We start from the raw sequence: 19422 nt of genomic DNA on the forward strand, positions 1-19422 counted from the left end.
TTTAACACTAGTAAACAGAATCCCCTGTAAAACTGCAAATTCCTCCACTTCTCCAGTTGCAGACTATCACACCATATCTATAGTCTTCCACTTAGAAATTTCTGTGTTTAGATTTGATTGTATTTTACTTATCATGACTAAAGAAAAGTCTTTTTTCCAAACTGAAGGGAATAAGTTTTATCTTTGCACAAGACTGGAAGTTCTCACCACTTTTACAAGGCAGAATTAATACAAGTTTACATGATTTCAACTCATAAAAAAATAATTATGAAACAAATCAAAGAGCGAGCTGTGGAGGTGAAAGTGAGAAATTCTTGGACGTCCGAGATTTCAGCCTGGTCTCATCACTGGAAGGTTTTGAGAGAAGGTGATGCTAGTGCTGTCCTGCTGTAATGCCCGCTGCCTTTGTCACCCAAAATTAAGGGCACTGGAGCTGCTGCCAGCATGGGATGACCCATGGCCCGGCAAGGGCGCAGTTTGCTGCTACGGAACAACTGTTGCAGGAAATTTATACGTTTATGGCTCATCATACATTAGCCTGTGCTCCTGCTTATCTACTACTCAACGTATAGAAAGCACCCAACTGTCCTGACTGGATAGGACTGGACCAAACCAAGGAGCTTTGCTCTTAGTCAGGCCCCCTACTCCTTCCTCCATTTGACTTCACGCTGCATTTTTAAGAAACCATGGAAAGCAGGAGTTGCATTTTTAGCTGAAACTCTGATAAAGCTCTGAAGCCAACAGACAGGATCTCACACCCAGACCTATGCTTCCTGACCTCACTGCTCAGGTAAAACTGCATTGCAACATGTTGAAAGTGATTGCAGTTAACATGAGTACAATATACAAACAGTGATTTATCAACATTGTATGCTTTATTGAAAGTTGACAAGTGCAACAGTTAAATACATTGACGTGTTACAACTGTTTAGAGAACATGCACAAAAACATATGCATACTACTATACAGATCATATGCAAAAAATCCATACTGGGAAATCCAATTTTTTTTTGTTTGTTTTTTAATTCTTTGCTAGCAGGGTTTGATAATTTTTGGAGTGGTTTTTCCTGTCTTGAACCAAACTACAATGAACAAAGATTTACTTCAAGATAATCAGCAGCCAGGGAACTTCAGAAGTTACACAAACAGCATAAATCTGTCAAATTCTGAACAGTTGCGTAGGTGCATTCTTATTTATGTAGCATTAAAAAAAAAAACCACAAAACTTTCCAAACTTCTTCAGATCAGCCAATGAAACAACTAAACTTCAATCTGTACAACCTAAATAGTTACAGTTTTCTATTTTACAAAGTAATTACACTAAATACACAAATATACAGTAGGCAAATAACCTTCATTGTAATTATCCTATGACCCAACTGTACGTCACCTACCTGCTTTCTATATATAATACAGCTTTATGCACCTGTCCACTGCTTCAGAAAACGGTGCAAGTATTTGCACTTAAGGTTTCAGGTGACAATTAAGTGTTAAACACTGAATTTACCTTTCTCCCTCTTCCTCTTAAGATCCTATGCACCAGTCCTCACTTTGGAACCCCAGTGCACTATAGGGGATTGAGTCATCACTTTTTACTCCAAGTCTATTTCTTCATATTTCCAAGCTCGAAAAGCACTTGTATCAGTTATATCACTGGATGAGTGGAAGATTTAAAAACAAACCAAAAAAAATTCAGGCATGCAGCTTCGTTTCTCAGCCATTTGCAGAAGCTGCTCAAGTCCCCAGTGTACTTGTGCTAATTCTCTGGAAGAAGTTTATTTTATTCAATCAACCTAAGAATAAAGACTCCTTCAAGCCAAAGGGGGAAGGGAGGAAAGAGAGAGACAGATGAGCGCGTAATACGGAGGGGAAAAGCCTCTCCTGATGTGTGCAGGGCATGGAGTCCTCAGTCTGGGTTGCAATGTGCATTGAAATGGATGAAGGGTGGCTGTGGCGGATTCCCGCTAGTCCTTCTTGCTCTGGGCAGTCCAGAGGCCAGCGATCATGATGGCAATGACATCTTGAACTACGCTGAAGGCCCTGACCCCTGTGATGCCGGCTGAGCAGGCTGCTGTGTTGTCCCTTGTGACTGGGAAGAGGAAGGCGGGGAACCAGTCTGCAGCTGTGCTTGGAACTGGGCAAGCTGCTCCGGGCTCGCAAGTGTTTTTAGCAGAGTGTTTTCTTGCTCCAGCTGGGAATTCTTCTCTATCAGCTCTTTGATTTGCTCTTTGAGGACCTCCACTTCCTCCCTTACCGCATACATCAAGTGACTCTTTACCAGATCCTGAAACGCAGAAGAAAGCGTGTGCGTTAGGAAAGCAGCCCAGTGCCAGGCCTGGGCTCCCACCCAGCTCAGCTGGAGACGAAGTGGATGAACCCACACAGAGACCCGGTGCGGACCCTGCCCTGCTCAGGTGCAGAAGAGCATCCCAGGCAGGGCCACGAGCCCCCTGCTCACGCCTGCGGGGAGCCGGCCCCACGGCCAGCGGCCCTTCAGCACAGGGTGCGGGGCCGGGCGAAGGTCTCCCCCGCAGGGGCCGAGACGTGCCGGGGCCCGGGGCGGGGGGGTGCGGGTCACAACCCGCTGCGTGCAGCCCCGCCACACACACACACACACACACACACACACACGTGCGGCCCCGGGACGGGCAGCGGGCCCCGCCCCCAGAGCCGGCCCCGCCCCGCCTCCAGGCCCCGCCCCCCGCGCACCGGCTGCAGCCAGTTCTCAGCGCAGGTTGCCGCATTTCCCTCCCTCCCGCCGGCCGTGCGCGGCCGCGGGTGACGTCAGAGCGCGCCCCGGCCAATGAGCGGCCGAGTTATTTATAGCCGGGAGTTAAAGGCTCGGAGTTTGCCTAGCAACAGTCGGCAGAGGCTCCCGTGAGAACGGCTCCAGGCACCGCTCCAGTAACAAAGGGCGGCCGGGCCCCAGGCGCAGCGCGGCGGGACCGCGCCGGGGGCAGGGCGGGGGACGGGCCGGTGGCGGCCCCCGAGCGGGAGCCCTCGGCCCCGGGCAAGCTCGACGCCCGTGCCGGCCGCCGGGAGAAGGGCACGGCAGCAGAGGATGCCCCGGCTGCAGCCCGCGGGGGATGCGCCCGTTTGGCAGGGGTGGCTCGGGGCGGGATGCGCTTGGAGGAGAGTTAGTTTAAAAAAACTACGTGAAAAGCACCCCGAAACACCCCACTTTTTTTTGGGGGTGGGGTGGGGGGGTGTGAGGTGTGTATGAAAGCCCCCAAAGAAATCCCGCTTTCTGCCCCAGCACCGCCCCTCCCCCGCCGCATGGAGCCGGGATCAATCGTTTGGGGACTAGGGAGCCAGAAACGATGCCGTCATTCCCTCCCCGGCATCGATAGAGAAACGTGCGCATTCCTCCCCGCAGGAAGCCTTTGATCAATAAAACCACCAAAAAAAAAACCCCCACCCCATCAAACCAAACCCGTGCCTCCCCCTCCCTCCCCGGCCCCGCTATAAAAACGCGTCCGCGCACGGGTTAACCATCGCCCGCCGCATCCCGATATTGTTTACTGCTTTAAACATGAACAGGGTTTTATGCCCCAGTCGGTACGTACCATCGCTTGCTCGATTTTGTTGTCGATAGCTACCACGCTTGCACCAGAGGAGCTGCAAGAGAAAAAGAAAGGGAAAAAAAAATACAACATTAGCAGCGGCTGAATTATTTAAGAGACAAGAGACGCGGGCATTGGTAGTCAGTTGGCTGAGAAAGTCATCCTCACGCTGCCCTGCCGCTGCCGCCGCCTCACCGGGATGCTCCAATGCAGCAAAGCAACCTGTGAAGCCGCCCCGACCCCCCCCCCCCCGCCCGCAGCCGGATCAAATATCCCGACATTTTGCCCCCCAGCAGACCACAAAGATGGAGCTTAATTGCAGGCTGCGGCAGAAGCGCTCCGCGCCGGGGAGGGCAGCCCCTCCGGGGAGGAGAGGAGAGGGGAGGCGAGGCGGGCGCCCGGTACCGCCGCTGCGGCTCCCCCGGACAAAGGAGCCTGCCCGGCGTTCACCTGCCCCGCTACCGCCGCGCCAGCAGAGCCCCTCGGACACAACACTTATTTACCTACTGTCGAGCCTCAGGGATGAGTTGTCGGTGCCCAGCAAGGACGATAAGAAAGAAATCGAGAAGTGTCTTAGTTGATAAACTCCTAGATCCATTGCCACTGGTCTACAACATTGGGCATTCATGCAATCGCGGCCAGAAACGCTCCCCGGAGAAATCAGGTCTCCCTCTCTCCGGACGTCTGCCAGTGTGCGAGCGCCGGGCGGCAGGGCAGCGCGGCAGGGCAGCTCCGCCGGGCGGCGGCGGCGGCGGCGAGGCCGGGCGGCGGGACCCTGCGGGGCGCGGGGCTGCGCTCGGCCAGCTCCGAGGTCAGCGCTCCGCCGCGCCGCACAAAACCTGGCCATCCCGGCCCCCCCCATAATTTATGCGGCGCCGCCGCCGCCCATTGGCTGCTCTGCAGCCAGGGCCCCGCCCCCCGATCCGTCGCATCTCATTAGGAGCGCTCCCCCCCCCCCCCCCCCGCCGCGCAGCCCCCCGGGCCGGCAGCGCCCTGCCCACCCCGCAGCGCCCACGAGGGACGGCTCCGCGCGCGGGGCGGGGTGGGGGGGGCCGACTTTCCCACACACACACCACCCGTGAAACCCTGACACGCGGGGTGCCGGAGCGGGGCTCACCGTGCCGATTCCCACCCGCGAGAACGGAGAGGGAAATTAAAAATAATAATAATAATAATAGTAATAGTAATAACAATAATAATTAAAGGAGCTGGGAAGCGGCGGGGAAGCCCAGCGCGGCCCGGCGGGCTGCCAGCCGCCGCCGGCGGGAGCTCGGCCGCGCCGCCGAGGGGCCGCCCGTTGCCGCGCCGACATCGCCACCTATCGGCACACGGCAGGGCCGGGCCCCGCCGCACCCGGGGGTAGTCCCGCGGGGAAATGATTAGCCAGCTCCCACGGCTGTCCGCGTCCCCCGCGGGGCGAGATCCACCTGCCCGTACCTACCACTGTCTCTGCCCGGACATTCGCGCTCTGCCCCTGGCGTGACAAATTTTAGTCCCGGGGAACGAAACCCGTAGCCGCTAGCTCTGCCCGCTTTGGCCGTGAAAGGCAGGAAAAGCAAAATACACACATACACACTGCAGATAAAATTGTTTCAGACTCCTACAGAACTGCTAAAGCAGCAACGATCCCTTCTTATCCCTTACACAGGACTTACTAGCCCGTAAAACCATTTATTAAAAAAAAAAAATATTCAGCCATCAGATCATCCACAAAAAGCGCACACAGCACAAACCTGCAGATTTCTAGCAAGCCAGCTGATACTCTTCTACAGTAACATGGAAAATGCCTACTGACTCATTTTTAGATTGTACCATACAACATTTATGGTCTTAAAAGTTGCAGCACACGCATTAATGATTTAGAAAAAATCTCCTCCCACCTAACTGTGGTGTATATCTCAAACGTTATGTTTTTGTGTGTCACCACAGTCACTGCCAGCCCAAGTGATCCTCTCTATCTACCAGTAACAGCTGAGAAGGAGACCCAAGGCTGAATTAGACTACTGCAAAATACTGCCACAACAAGCAGCCGACCTCCAAAACCACTATCTTCTAGACCTGCACTTTCAACAGGCATTACATGACTTAAAGGCACAAAAATAAAGTAAAAAACCTCTTCAATCCTCTCTAGCAAACTTGTCCAAGAACTAGAAGTCACATACATGTCACAGGTGTTGCTCCCAAAGAAGCAGGAAAGCCAGGAGGCACAGAATAATCATCTTAAAGCTAAATTTAGCATTTGCGTATCTGCATCATCCTTCTTAGTTTATTTATGTTGTCCTAGTCTACTATTCTTTCATTCAATAATGCCAGCAGAGTAGTACAAACTAATCCTATCCACGAGAGAGGTCACATTTAAGAGTAAGAGTTCCCCGTACCACATGATGCACATCCCGCAAGGGCACGGCTCTCATCTCGCCCTTCGGGTATCTGGGGAAGTTGCACAGCACAGTGGCTAACAGGCTGAAAATTAAAGGAAGTCAGAAAAAACCCTTGCCTGTATTGACTTGCAAATTTAATAGCAAGTAAATTAGAAGCAACACATTAAAACACAGGCATCAGGCTCCAGCTTCCAACCTCAAGACAAAAAAACCCAGTAACCATACATTATATGCACACTTCAACCAACCACTTTCTTTACAGAGGTTACTACACACGATGGTACTCATCATAGTCACTGAGCAAGCGAGCCATTTAATAAGCAGGTCCAAAAGCACATCATCTGTACAGGAATCTGTATCAACTTCTGTTCTGGACTTGATCTAAATTAATATTTTATGAAGGGTTGGGCTTGAAAATCAGTAACATCTCAAACAACTCCTTGTCAGGGCAGTTACTCAAGACTTTAGAATTAACAAAATTGCAGCTGGACACAAGCTCAGGAGCAATCTTGGTCCCCTGAAGCTCTTAATCAGAAAAGGGCAGATCAGGTGTAAAAAGCAAGAAGCCCTATCTTTGCTGATTAGGTCCTTATAAAGTAACTTGCTTAAGACAGCAAACTCACATGCCTGAACAGACATACCCTTGAAGTGCCTGCTTTGCTGTTGCAGGACAGACAGCAGACATCTGTATGTATTTTCATTTGTACATGTAAAAATAATGTATGCATTCCAGGATGATTGTTGGTGCTGCCATAATGATAATGAAATGCCATCATTCCACTTATGACAGAAAAATGATATGATTCTTAGACTAAATTAACAATAAATAACATTGTCCTCTTCTAATCTGTATTAATATATCTTCATGAAGAAGAGATACAGATATGATCCTAAATCAAATTCCCATTGAACTCATTAACCATATTCCATTAACTTCAGTGGGCTTTTAGCAAATTCCTTCATTTGTTTTTAGAGGCCTGCAAGCCAAGCTGTGATTCAACAGAAAGCTGTCAGCTGCGTAAGTCGGACTGGGTATTAACACACATGTTCTGCTTTGCCCACCCTATATAAAAAAGCAAACTGTAAGTCACCTTTTATGGCTGAGAAAGCTCTGAGCTCGAGATCATCTAGAAAATAAAACACATAAATACTATAAAATAAAACTACTTTCATACCCAAAATTGGGAAGGGGGGGAGCACCATTCATCTCCAATGTTCTCGCCGCAACATCCCGTCATCTGCCTGACACGGCCAGAGTCTGAACACCATATTTAAAGGTTAAGGTTTTGCTGTTGATTTTTTTCAATATATATTATTTATTAAAACATCTATGGAATATCTAAGGCAAATAATCCCCCGAACAGCCCTTCCCCTTGCTTGTTCATCAATTTGGTCTCCCTTCCTGCCTCCTCCTCCATGACATTCAATAGGCACTTCACTCAGATTATGTTGTTTTGACTCACCCACCCTCCCTTACAGCTGGAGAAGAGAGTCAAGATGACTAAGGTGTTACTCAAAACCTTCTAATCATCTCTAACACCTCATTAACAGACACTACACTATCAGAGTGAACTCCGCCTGCAAAAGCTTACAATTTTACAATCCTGGGAGCAGAGGTGAGAAAGGCTGCAGAATTCCTCATCTGTGCAAAGCCACTCTGGGTCTGCACCGGGCTGGACCGATTCATGCCCTGTTAGAGATGTTTGTTTAGAGTCCCCTCACAGGGAGGATCACACGCTTCGGGAGCCTGCGCGTCTGTGGAGCACGCCAGGTGTTCACAAACTGCATAAAGTAACAGAAAAAGACTTGAGAAGGGTTACTGAGAAACAACTGGGGCAGAATACAATATAGTGCTAAACAAGTAGCTCACCAGTGTCTTTGATCCTCAAATAAATTAACTGCTGAAGTTGAAACATATGCAGTAGTCAGATTTTTTAGCATGCTTCACCTTTTGTAGTGTTTCAGTTCTTAAACACTGTTTCTCCCACTAAATAATTTCCTCATCTCAATTTAATCATGCTAAGCACTTGAAAAAGGGCTTTTCATCTTAAGCACATAATGAGGTAAGCTGCAGCACAGAATCATTTTGTCTCTATGCAAGTCTGGTTTGGCATATTTCTGTGTGTTAAAATTTTTTAAGTGAAAGAATTTTTATCTTTCAAGTACCTTGTCAATGTATGCTCCCTTTAGATACCAACATCAAAAGCCCTAGAGAGGCATCTCCTGAACTTAAAACAAATCTCATCTTTTGACTATGTTGCAAAGAGTCCATACGAGAAACCATATTAGAAAACAGCAATTTCTGTCACAGCGCACTTTCATCTTACACTATAAACGGGCTCAGATCCCGTGGACTTCAACTACAATTTTCAACTACAAAATAAAAGTGCTGAAAAGGTTAAAAAAGTTAATTACTTAAGAAAAGACTACAGTAATACAGATTCTATGTGACATCTAACTTTACATTTCACTTGGCATCTAAACAAGGTCAATAAATGGCGAAGTACTATTCTGCCTTAAAATTCATAAATTCGAGACTATCTGTGTATTGACAGCAAAACCCCAGTATCATTAAGCAAAGTTGCTCCAAGCTAATAACCTAAAGAGGAAACTCCGGCTGCAGTCGGCATCAAGGACTAAAGGATTATTTATTTCAATAGGCCATGACTTTTGTCTTAATCTCAGTAAAGGTACAAAATAGGCTGGAGAAGTTGCCCAATGAGTTTTCCCCACACACAGAGTAAATAATTATTTTTCAAAAGACTAAGGACAAAAAAAACCCACCCCACATTCAGATAGTCTAAATAAAGATGATAATCTCAGCCAACTTTCTTTTCCAGCTCCAAACTTGGAGCTAGGATCTTTGATTTAAAGAAACCAAGACATTGAGAACTTATTCCTCAGCTCCGAAGGCTAACACATTTTATTTCTAGTTTGAGTTCCATAGATTTCAATTTACATACCTCTGCTAAATTGAGGAATCTCTTGCTACCAGATACTACTCTATCAGTTTTCCTAAATGTGTGCTTTTCCTCCCCCAAAGTTATTTGCATCTATAATTTGGTTTGCTAGGAATTGAGTTTTAGGTCCATGAAAAACAGGTAAAAGGGAAAGCTATGCAAGATGCTAGAGAAACAAAGTGCTGTATTTGTTTGGGGTATTTTGTTTTTTCCAGATGTGTAAGCATAACTAAATAAATATTCAGCAGAATACATACACCCTACTGGGGTTCTGGAAACAACCTGACAGTATCTCTAATCACAATGCATACACAGAAGTATCATGCTGTGCACTCAGCACAGGAGACAGAAGGCTGCATTCAAAAGCCAGAAGATAACCATGTAAGATCAAAAGACAAACAAGGAACAGTTCTCACTACGTGCTCCGAGGATATCCTCTTTCTCTTTTACAGGCAACTAATTGCTAAGTCAACCTCAGTTGTTTTTAATGAGAATTATAACAATTCTATCAATTTTATTGTTGACAACATAAAACCTAAGGTCCATATCAAGTACCTGGATATAGACAAACACAGAGATAATCCACTTTTTACTGGTCAGAGAGAACTCTGCAAGGACATATGAGCCATCTTAAAGCAATTTTGATGCTTGGAAAGGGATGTGTGGCATCCCCTTTCCTGAGATCATCCATAGATGACCATCCAGCAATACGGCTGGGATGAAGGACGCTGTTCTATGCACATCCATTGAGTTTCAAAGTCTCCTCACAGAGCTAAGTGTGGTCTATCATAAGTCAAAACCTGCAATTGCATCCAGACGCTACACCACCTCAATTTAAAGAGTTACACCTTTGCAGTAGTATCTAGTTTGGGAATCACAGGCTTCCCTAATTTCATATCCAAGCTTAAAATGAGAATGTGCAAAATATTTAACTTCATTAAAAGTGAAAGCCCTCCTCAGTATCCCATAAACTGCCCTTGACCAAGGACTGAAAGTGGGAAAAGATCCACCAACCACGTTAGCATCCTGAAAGTTTTAAGTGAGACATCTGAGCTGGGAATCGATTTTCTTTCCTTCAGAAAGTTGTATACAACATCACTATGCATGCTGTCACCATCCCCAGGATGGAAGGCGAGGAAAAAACATTTATTGACATAAAGCAACATTTGTAGAAAAGTGATAAAATGTTAGAATCTGTTTCACTATGCGAAGCATGAAGCTGAAATTCATTTTTCCTTTATGTGAAATTTGGTTGAAATAATTTTAGATTTAACTCATAAAAAGAGCATTCAATTCCCTGGTTTTATGCGCAATGCTTTTCTCAAAGCCAAGAACACCACCTCGGAGTAAAAACCACTTACACTAGCATTTAATCTCACTTTTAACTATACACAACAGATTTTTCAACCATGTACTCCAAAACTAAATGAAGAGAGGAGGAAAGAGAGTCACTGGAGCATTTCAAGTTACACCTAACATAACAAAAGAAACATAGCAAGTACAGGAAGTGGTTTGGCACAGTCACACAACCAGCATTTGGAAAGCTGAAGTTCTCTATATTAAACAGCATCTCTGACCCAGGGGGTCAACAACCCAGGAGGCACTCTGGGACAGTGGCTGACACCCACCAACTCCACCTTGATAGCACACTGGGATTTAGTCATCAAATTAAAAACCTGCCAGTTTAACCTGGAACTGAGAAAGGCCTTATTTTTTAAACTCTCAGTATCTTCTATTTCCTTCAGGCTGTGGAGAGTCACACCAAGTCACATGGAGTACTACGTCTTACTGGTGCTAATTGTGAAAGGGGGGAATAGAGGACCCTAGGTCCATCCATTTCGCCTGTCCCCAGTCCCCTGTAAAGCCTATGCCCGTTATGCTTTTAAAAAAAAAAAACCAAAAACCACTTAATCCTTTCCTTCCTCTTTTCCCACCTCTTCCCCTTTTTCTAATAGTTCCCCTTGAAAACTATATTGAAAATCTTGGATCAGCTAATAATTTAGTCACACTTAAGAAATTATTTATATGGCCTAACAGCTAGCCTACACTTCTCACTGAATATCATTTTCCCTTTGATGGCCACTTTTCGATTCAACACTTGAAATTAAGCCTGTACTTCCCACAGAAGTACATCACACTAGAAGTCAGCTCAAAGTTTGCTAGGAACAAAGCCAAATCCCCTGCAATTAACCAGCGTCATCCTATGATCTTCAGGAAGTTTGGAATTAAGTTCCTTAATCCAGCTTCTACGGAAATGATTATCAACAGTCAATGATGATCAAAGGAGAAAGTTACGGAAACAAAACGTAAGGTAAGACCACAGTGTGGGAATGGAGCACCCAGGACATGGAATCCAGCCTGCCACAAATGAAGATGAAGGTCTGCCACTGCTCAGCTTTTGACATGGCAGATCACTTGTTACCACCCTGTTGTGCAGAACCATTTTTAAGAGCATTCTGTTAAATAATAATAAAGCCTTATACTGTGATACATGTTACATGCATAGTAGAATAAAGACAGTAAGGTGAGAGCTCAATGCCACTTTTCTTCCTTGGCAAATACACCAAGACATCAGACATCTACCCAGTTGTCCATTTATACTCCTACAATCGCAGTCGCTCCGCAATCACTGGCAAATGGCTTCAAACGTATCAGCAATATCAACCAAGAAGTAGGTGAATGGCTTTCAGAATAACTCCTCTGGCTCTAATACACGCATATTACACAAATTTGTAATACTGTATTTCCTAATTTCTGAGTGGTCAAAACACTACTTCAGTAGTGCCTGAACCCACAGTTTATCATCTGACTCTGTAATAAATGTAGAGAAAATTTAAGACCTGTTCCATCCAAGCATAAGTGCTATTTATCAGGCTGAATTCACTCTAATGTATTTAAAGTTATTTTTATATGTCAATGGAAACTTTAATTTCTAGAAATCAAACCCCATATATCTCCACCCATTCAGGAAGCATGGCGGGGGGGGGAATTTCCAGAAACATGCAGGACTGTTTTTACCAGATTTATTGCACAGTGCAGTGTATCCCAAAGTCTTGTTCCCCTTTATCAACCACCAAGCCAGGCATTTACTGAACAATTTCCTGCCCAGCCTCTGCTTCCACCCCCATGGAAATGAGGATATGAGAGGAATCCCCATGCTTCACCTCAGTACAGTGTTGAGAAACAGGTACAGCTAGACCCTGGAATGGGAAAGTACTCCCAGGCTTCTTAATCCAGGCATAGCTCCAGTGAATTGAGACACAAATCCTGCTGACTCACAATCACAGAAATCCCAACAGATTATCTCCAGGTAAAAAACATCTAAGCTTTCCTTGCTGAAGGAAGAAATTGTAAAGCAATACTGGTTTGAAATAGAATGCAAGATACCTGACAATTACGTAAGACTATGAAATGACTGTACTTAAAAATTGCTTTTAAAACTACCTATAGACAGATATTTTAATCTGAGGTGATTGTGCCTTATGGCTTCAGAGATGTATTATCCACTTTAGCACAACACTTCTTTCCTGTAATCCTGCCACACTGCAAACCAAAAAGAACAGTCAGAACACAGATGTGCCAGCTCAGCATATTTTGAGCACGTCCCTGGAGCATCTTCTAAGCCAGAGACTGCAAATGGCTGGCATAGGTCCATGTCATCTACAGAAGGCCTGTATATCCCAAAGTCCTGGTTGTCCTTCAACCGGGATTCAGCCTTCCTCAGTATCCTACTGCTCCTCTCAAGGAGCCCTGGGCAGTAGAAAACCCTCATTTTCCACAGGACTGCATCTTCTAGCTTATAAACAGCAAGTACCTTCAGATTGTCGGGTCCATGGTGGCCACGCTAGGCAGATACCACTGACATTTAGCCACCCTTGAGCCAGACATTCTGCAAACAGCAAAAGATACACTCTTACTCTTTTAATACACAACTTGCAAAGGAAAGATTAGAGCATTATTTCATACTTGTTATCTGGGTAATCATCTTTATGCAGAGTTGGCTAAATTTATGAGTGGTATCCTGTTTATGAAGCAGTCCTGTCCACTCCCTAACACTGCTGATGCCTGCTTTCTGGTGGATATCCACCTAAAATATGTTTCATTAGCTGTTCCAAGAGTGTGTTGTACAAAACCAGGTCTGAGCTCACGTGTGTGTGTACACACACACACAGTGTCAGGCACCTAACACTTCTTGCAAACAATTACCTCATCCTCCATAAACCTGTCATTAACATGACACCTTGAACCTCTGTGGCTTAAAAAAAATCAAAACTAAGCAAACACCCCCCAAAACCAAACAGAAGTCTGAAATTAGTAGCCCACTTAGTAATGCATGGGAGTCCCAAACAGCTCCCGGGTACGTTTCCTCATTCTCACACAGGGTGCTAGACCAGAGGCCCAGTGGCCACTCTTCTACAGCATCAACGTGGTGAGCTGCCACGCTGCTGTGAAGTTACAGGAAGGAGAGAAAGCCCTTGCTGCAAGACAGGATTTAAAGATCCTCTTCCAGCTCCACTAGTGGAGCCGGGGAACCACTGCTGCAGTGTCCAACCAAGCACATGGGACAAGTCACCTCTCCCAAAAAAAACCAACTGAGGTAGCCTCCCCATGCAAGGAGGCATTGCCTGCTCCCACACAAGGTACAGAACAGGGGAATTCCTCTCTGACTCTTTCCAGCTACTACTAATTACTTAGAGGCCCTGGGCAGGTAGAAGGTAACATCAATCAGCAGTTCAAGTACAAGCAATCATGACAGCTATAAACAAAAATATTTGTAAGTGAATGCCTGAGTCACAGAGTAGCACTGGTGCAACTGAGACAGGCTCCTGCCTTGAATTAGTTTGCCCAAACCTGTTTTTCAGCCCTATTTCTGAAGAACTCAGCACTTTAAAACAAGCTGTTGATAAACTGAAACAGATAGAAAAGAACCATTGAACTGATTCAGAGATTGGGGCTGGGGGAATTTACTGATAGACTGAAATATGTCAAAGGACTTGAAAGGATCCTTGAAATCCTCAGAAGAACTGAGACCTGATTTAAGTAGAATGAACAGTTACCTTTAAATAGATAAAATACTAGGTTTAAGGGGCTGTCAGATTTTTGTTTTAATTTGCTGTATTAGAGTGCATCTATTTAATATTTGTCTAATGATGAATTAAAGTCTGCCTTTTAAAAAACAGTAAGAAGGACTAGCTCATAAATATAGTGGGTAGAGACTGGATGCCCTTCACTAAGGTATGCTTTAAACAACCTGAAATTACTGAAGTTCAGATAGGGAAAACCTAAATATAATAGCACAAGACATAGAAGTTTGTGTCCCTTCAGTATTGTTCATGGATTTTAACAAACTACAGCCTGCTTTAATGATCCCAAGAGGTAGCAGGTGCACCCAAGTACTCCCTTCTTCCAGCTGATGCTACAACCAAAGACTAAAGCATCTAACAGCTTGGGTTTCCCCCCTCCCCCAGTCTCACATCACCTGCATTTCCATACTCCTTTTTGCAACTTGGTTGGAGGACATCACAATGCCATTCTTTCAGTTTGAATATGGAGAAGAGATGTACACTGATCTCAAGTGGACACAACCGCCTGTCTGTGGTCTTGACTACAAGACAGGCAGGAGCTCCTGCATATCCATAATCACCATTTCCAGCTGCTGAGCGCTAGACAGCTCCCCAACAGCTCACAGACATTAGGGATCACTTCTCCAAAGCATCAGTCCCTAAATTCTAGATCTTGGACTTCATTCTGGCAGCCAAACTTCAAAAGTATAAGTATTTAACTTTATTAAAAGCCCTTCTCAGTATGCTGTAAGCTGCCCTTGACCAAGGACTGCAAGTGGGACAAGATCCACCAACTGTGTCAGTATCATGAAAGTTTTAAATGAGATGCCTGACCTGGGAACCATTCTTCTGTCCTCCAGAAAGCCACATACAACCGCGCTCACTCTCAAGAGAGATTCTGTGTCTAACCTGGAGAAAGCCAAATCCTTCTCTGGATTTGGCCCACGCATTCAGTAGGGTCGGTTTTGGAAAGAAAATACAACCATTAGCCAAGAACAGCTGCAAGAGAGATTAAGGTTTCTCCTTCTTTTGCAGTTTATGGTGACATGACAGCCTGCCAGTCTTAACTCACAGAAAAACAACTAGACCAAAACCAGTGTCTCTGCAAGAGAAACTAGATGAAACAAAAGCAAACGAGAAGTAAACAGGAAGTAGCTTGCTGAATAAGAATACAGGAGAAATCACCCAAATTTTCTGTATAGTCTTAACAGATGCAGATTTTGGTTTATGAGTAAAGGTGCTATATCATGCTACTATGTGTATCAGTAAAAAAAAAAACCAGTTCTAGGAAAACCTCTTAATAATGTAGAAAGGTTAAAGAAAACACCGCATCTATTCCATCACTCTTTTTTCATTATACATTTTGTGGAATAGATTGGTTCCTGGTAGGAAACAGTCTTCTCAATACTACCTTTCTTATTCAGCATTATATGACACAGGTCAATGTTTGTATACACACACTGATCAAGTATAACATACCTGTTGTCTTTATCTTGTAATTGCTATTATAAAAGATTTCCATTACACCGGTTCCTTAGGCAGTGAGATGAATTAATTTAGTATAATTCTTAACACTCATTTGAAAGTTCAAGTGTGTTTTCAGAAACTGTTGGTCACTGAAGAAATTAAGTGAGTTTTTAAAAAATGTTTTCCAGTGTACAAATTTATATTCTTAAAAGAGGCACCATTCACAGAGGAAAGCTATTCTCCACAGGCATTGCCACAAACATAACATGACAAGAATATCAAGTGAAATGTATTAATCTCTATTTGTCAAAATTTGTATGATAAGAGCAAGGGGGTTGCATTTTAAGGGTGTGGCATAACAAAAGCACCAGTTCAGAGATCAGAAGTTATGAAGAACACATTCTGTACTCCCTCCCACAGAAGCGTATTTGTCTTCTGTACACAGAGCAATAACTCTGCAACATGAGGACTCAGGGCATTTTTTCCCCGCCCCACTGTCAGGTATTTTTAACTCAGTAAAATAATTCATCCCATTTACTGAGTTACTCGTTATTTCTTGTAACATTAGAAAGGAACCAGATCAAAACCTTATATTTCATATTTCACTGTTTATATGGAAAAGGAGCTTAATAAATGTAACTTGCAGAAGACTAAGCTGTATTTTAACATCTCCCCAAACATTTAACAGGACTGATTAACTAAACTTTTCCTTGAACATATGACAAGACAGAAGATAGTATATACTATGTATGAAAAATATTTGAATTAGTATGAACTTGTTTGATAGTAAGTTTCAAATCATGTTAGAATTCTCATTTGTGGTTTAGCATTATATCACTTAAGATTTGGAATAACTGTAATAAAATTTTTTTGAAAATAAGAAAGTACTGTAATGGCAAACATTTTATAATATGGATTATTTTGAATATTGCAGTAAAGATTTTTCAAGACTGTAGATTTTCAATGAATAAGCAAACCACTCTGCGTGACACAGTACTCTCAACCAGTATGATACACCAAGCTTGAAATAGTTTTAATGAGTGCCAAGCACCTTGATTTAGGAGAAGCATTTTTAAGTACTTGCTCAAACAAAACAGTGTAAGAAACCATAAAAAAAAAGGAAGACAAGTAAATCAAGCATCTAAAAATTAAAAACTTTATAAATACCTCTTCAGATGCTGCTCCAGTTCCAAGAATAACACTTTCATGGTTATTTGGTCAGAGCCTTGTTTCTGGAGAAGTGTCACTTTCATTGATGTATCTATCTAGTACCTGCCGATTAGTTTCCCCCAGATGGAGGGTCAGAAGAAACACCAACTTGGTCCTTGGCAGCCCTAAGATTAGCATTAGCACTCCACTATTAACCACGGGTCCTGAACTCTGCAGCACTTTCAAGAATCACAAAGCCTCGCCCGTTAAAGATTATCCACTTGCTTTTATTCAAAGTTTGCCAAGTTTAATAGTGGTTGGTCATGATCAACAAAAACAAGAAGGGCGAACAGTGACGACACTACATATCCTGAGACCACATGGTGTTCTGTTACATAAAGCATCAAGAGAGATTAAAATCTTCACGATTAGGTTTTTCAAATCTCAAACAAATGCATCTTCTTTCAGCAGTGCCAAATTCGCGAACTCTCAAGCTGATTCAGCCTGCTCCCACTTTTTGTAAAGCACATGTTAATTGCTACAGGTAGCTAATTCTGCTTGGACAAAGGCAGCCAAGTTGCACTGTTTCTCAAATCAAAGTTCTAGTGCCTAATAGCAACTGTAATTAGACACAGAACCAACAGTATCCAGTATCCCAAAAAATATTTCACACAGGCAGGCAAATCCCTCTCCCTGTCTTGCTATTACAACAAGAACTGGTGACAAGAGTTAGACATGCATCTGGTTAGAGTCTTCTGCAGACCAGATAAAGATAACTCATGTGTCAATCCAAAATTCAATCAAAACTTGCATATTCTTCCTCACAGAAACACAGATCACCATAAGGAATTTTTGGCGCATTGTAGCACATCTATATCCTGTAACTACATGCCTACTTGTATAGGTACCATTATCCAACATTGCTTCAACGTAAACATACTCCTTCCTCTATCATGGTGAACGTTTTTCGGTGTGAACAAAAGTTAACTGCCCACAGTATGCTGTAGAGAAGTGAGGAAGATTTACATTCCTAGTCTACACACGAGCTGGAGAGCCAGAGATAACCCCTCACCATAGAAATAGCCAACTACTTGCAGTATGTGTGCAAGAACCTCCGCCACACAGGGGAGCGTGGGCATTTCCACCAGACCAAGCCATAAAAATGCAGAGACAAAACAAAAAAAAAAAATCAAACCTCGCAAATGTTACTTGGGCTTACCACTGACTGCTAAAGCAATGTCAGATGTGTTTCCTCAAGTAGATTTGCCTTGTAAGACTATATAGGAAAGAAACAAACTGGAAGAGCCAAACGAGTTGGCTTGGAGCATGGCCACCTACTGCTGAGCTGCATTTCTGTTGCACCTTGCCACAGCACTGAAAAGGCGACTGATAGCAAGAGAAGATGGTATTACATGATAAAAATCAAAGTCTGGCTTGGGGGAGGGAGGTGTAAAACCAATCCTTATTATTAGAACCAACAAATCTACCATCACACAAAGGGAGTATTTTGCTTAGGAGGTAGACATGTAGCAAACAAAAAGAAATAATGCAGTAATTTTATTTTTTTTTCTGGGCCTGAGGGGTGCAGTGGGATTAGTTCCCCATTTCCAGAGCCAAGAGGGAATTCAGATAATTTAAACTGGGCATTAGAGCTACTATGAAGCAGTGCAGAGTATTTCTAAATGGTCTTCACAGAGCCTGGTACACCTGGCTTGTAAAGACAGAGCATCGTGTCCCTTTTAAAGCACACCAGGGAGATTGAAGCAGACAAGTTATTCTTTACAATAGATGTTTCTCTCATTACATCAAGTCCATCTCCCTCAGCACAGCATGGAAACAGGTAACAGTCACGGCTCATTGGAGTGTTCTCCTCACATCGAAAAGCCAGGGAGGTGAGACCGCTCAGATGGTGGAGCGGTTGTATCCCAGGATCTTGGTCCTTGGAGAAGCAGCAGACAGGTGTAACGGCCCTATGAAAAGGACACTTGCCCTGGAAGCAGAGCTACTCTTGAAAGCTTTAAGTGGAGATTAACATGGTACAACCACGTATATAAAAAAAGCAAGGGGGAATGATTTGTAGAAGAAAGTGGACTTTCAGCAGGCTTTCAAGGAACAGTCAGCTAAGAACAAAGGGAACAATAGTTGTCGATTGCTATAATTAAGATGAGAAAGTTTGACCCAATATTATTGAATAACTTCGATATTCAAGATGACATATTACTTATAGCAAGGAGCGTTGCTTATTTTAAAGAGCCAAAACATCAAGCTGACAAAAGAAATGCTCAAAAACAATTCAAGAAAGCTGAACCAAGACAGAAATTAGAGTGGCATCCTTAAATATCTTTTCACAGTCAGAGACTTCGTACAATAATAATCCCTAATGAATCCTCTTGGTTACATTATCTTATATATCACATATCCTACAGCCTCCCTTGGCCATTCTATAAACTACACAGTTGACCCAAGGCAGTCAGGCTCAGCTGAGTCTGCATCCCACAGAACTGATCAAGAGAGCTGATGGCTTCAGATTTTAAGCTGCCCATCTCCTAACCCTCTTTAACATCCTCCTTGCCATCTCTGTTGTCTGTATTCCCCTCTGTAAAGCTGCACATCCTAGTTGACATCAGCTAGGAAGACAATCTTTCTCCAGAATTGTGCATACAGTATATGCACTGGTCACAGGTGTTTTCCAGGATGCCTAAAACAACGAATACACATTGAAGTATGTTGGAGTGGGAAAGGGATGAAAGCGGTGACCTTAACCTTTCCCATGGACAGTCTTTACTTTCTCTTTTCTTATTCCAAGATGCCCTCTGAATAGGAGCTCCATCATGCTAGG

At 44.0% G+C, this 19422-nt stretch overlaps 1 protein-coding gene across 7 annotated transcripts in view; it reads right to left on the reverse strand.

Annotated features, from left to right (window-relative positions):
- Positions 1-856: 856 nt before the first annotated feature.
- Positions 857-19422, reverse strand: part of TSC22D1 (TSC22 domain family member 1) — a 96692-nt gene continuing 78126 nt past the window's right edge. For 3 of the 7 annotated variants that reach the window (XM_075741798.1, XM_075741797.1, XM_075741803.1), the window contains 2 exons: positions 3567-3618; positions 857-2284 (listed from right to left, as the gene is read on the reverse strand). In XM_075741798.1, coding sequence (XP_075597913.1) covers positions 2027-2284; positions 3567-3618 — 310 coding nt within the window. In that variant the 3' untranslated portion in view covers positions 857-2026. Of the gene's footprint in view, positions 2285-3565; positions 3619-4066; positions 4409-16601; positions 16658-19422 lie in introns of those variants that run through there. The other 4 variants (XM_075741801.1, XM_075741800.1, XM_075741802.1 and 1 more) reach the window with 4 other exon arrangements.

This window comes from Balearica regulorum, chromosome 1 (genome assembly GCF_011004875.1).
Source record: "Balearica regulorum gibbericeps isolate bBalReg1 chromosome 1, bBalReg1.pri, whole genome shotgun sequence".
NCBI lineage: Eukaryota > Metazoa > Chordata > Aves > Gruiformes > Gruidae > Balearica > Balearica regulorum.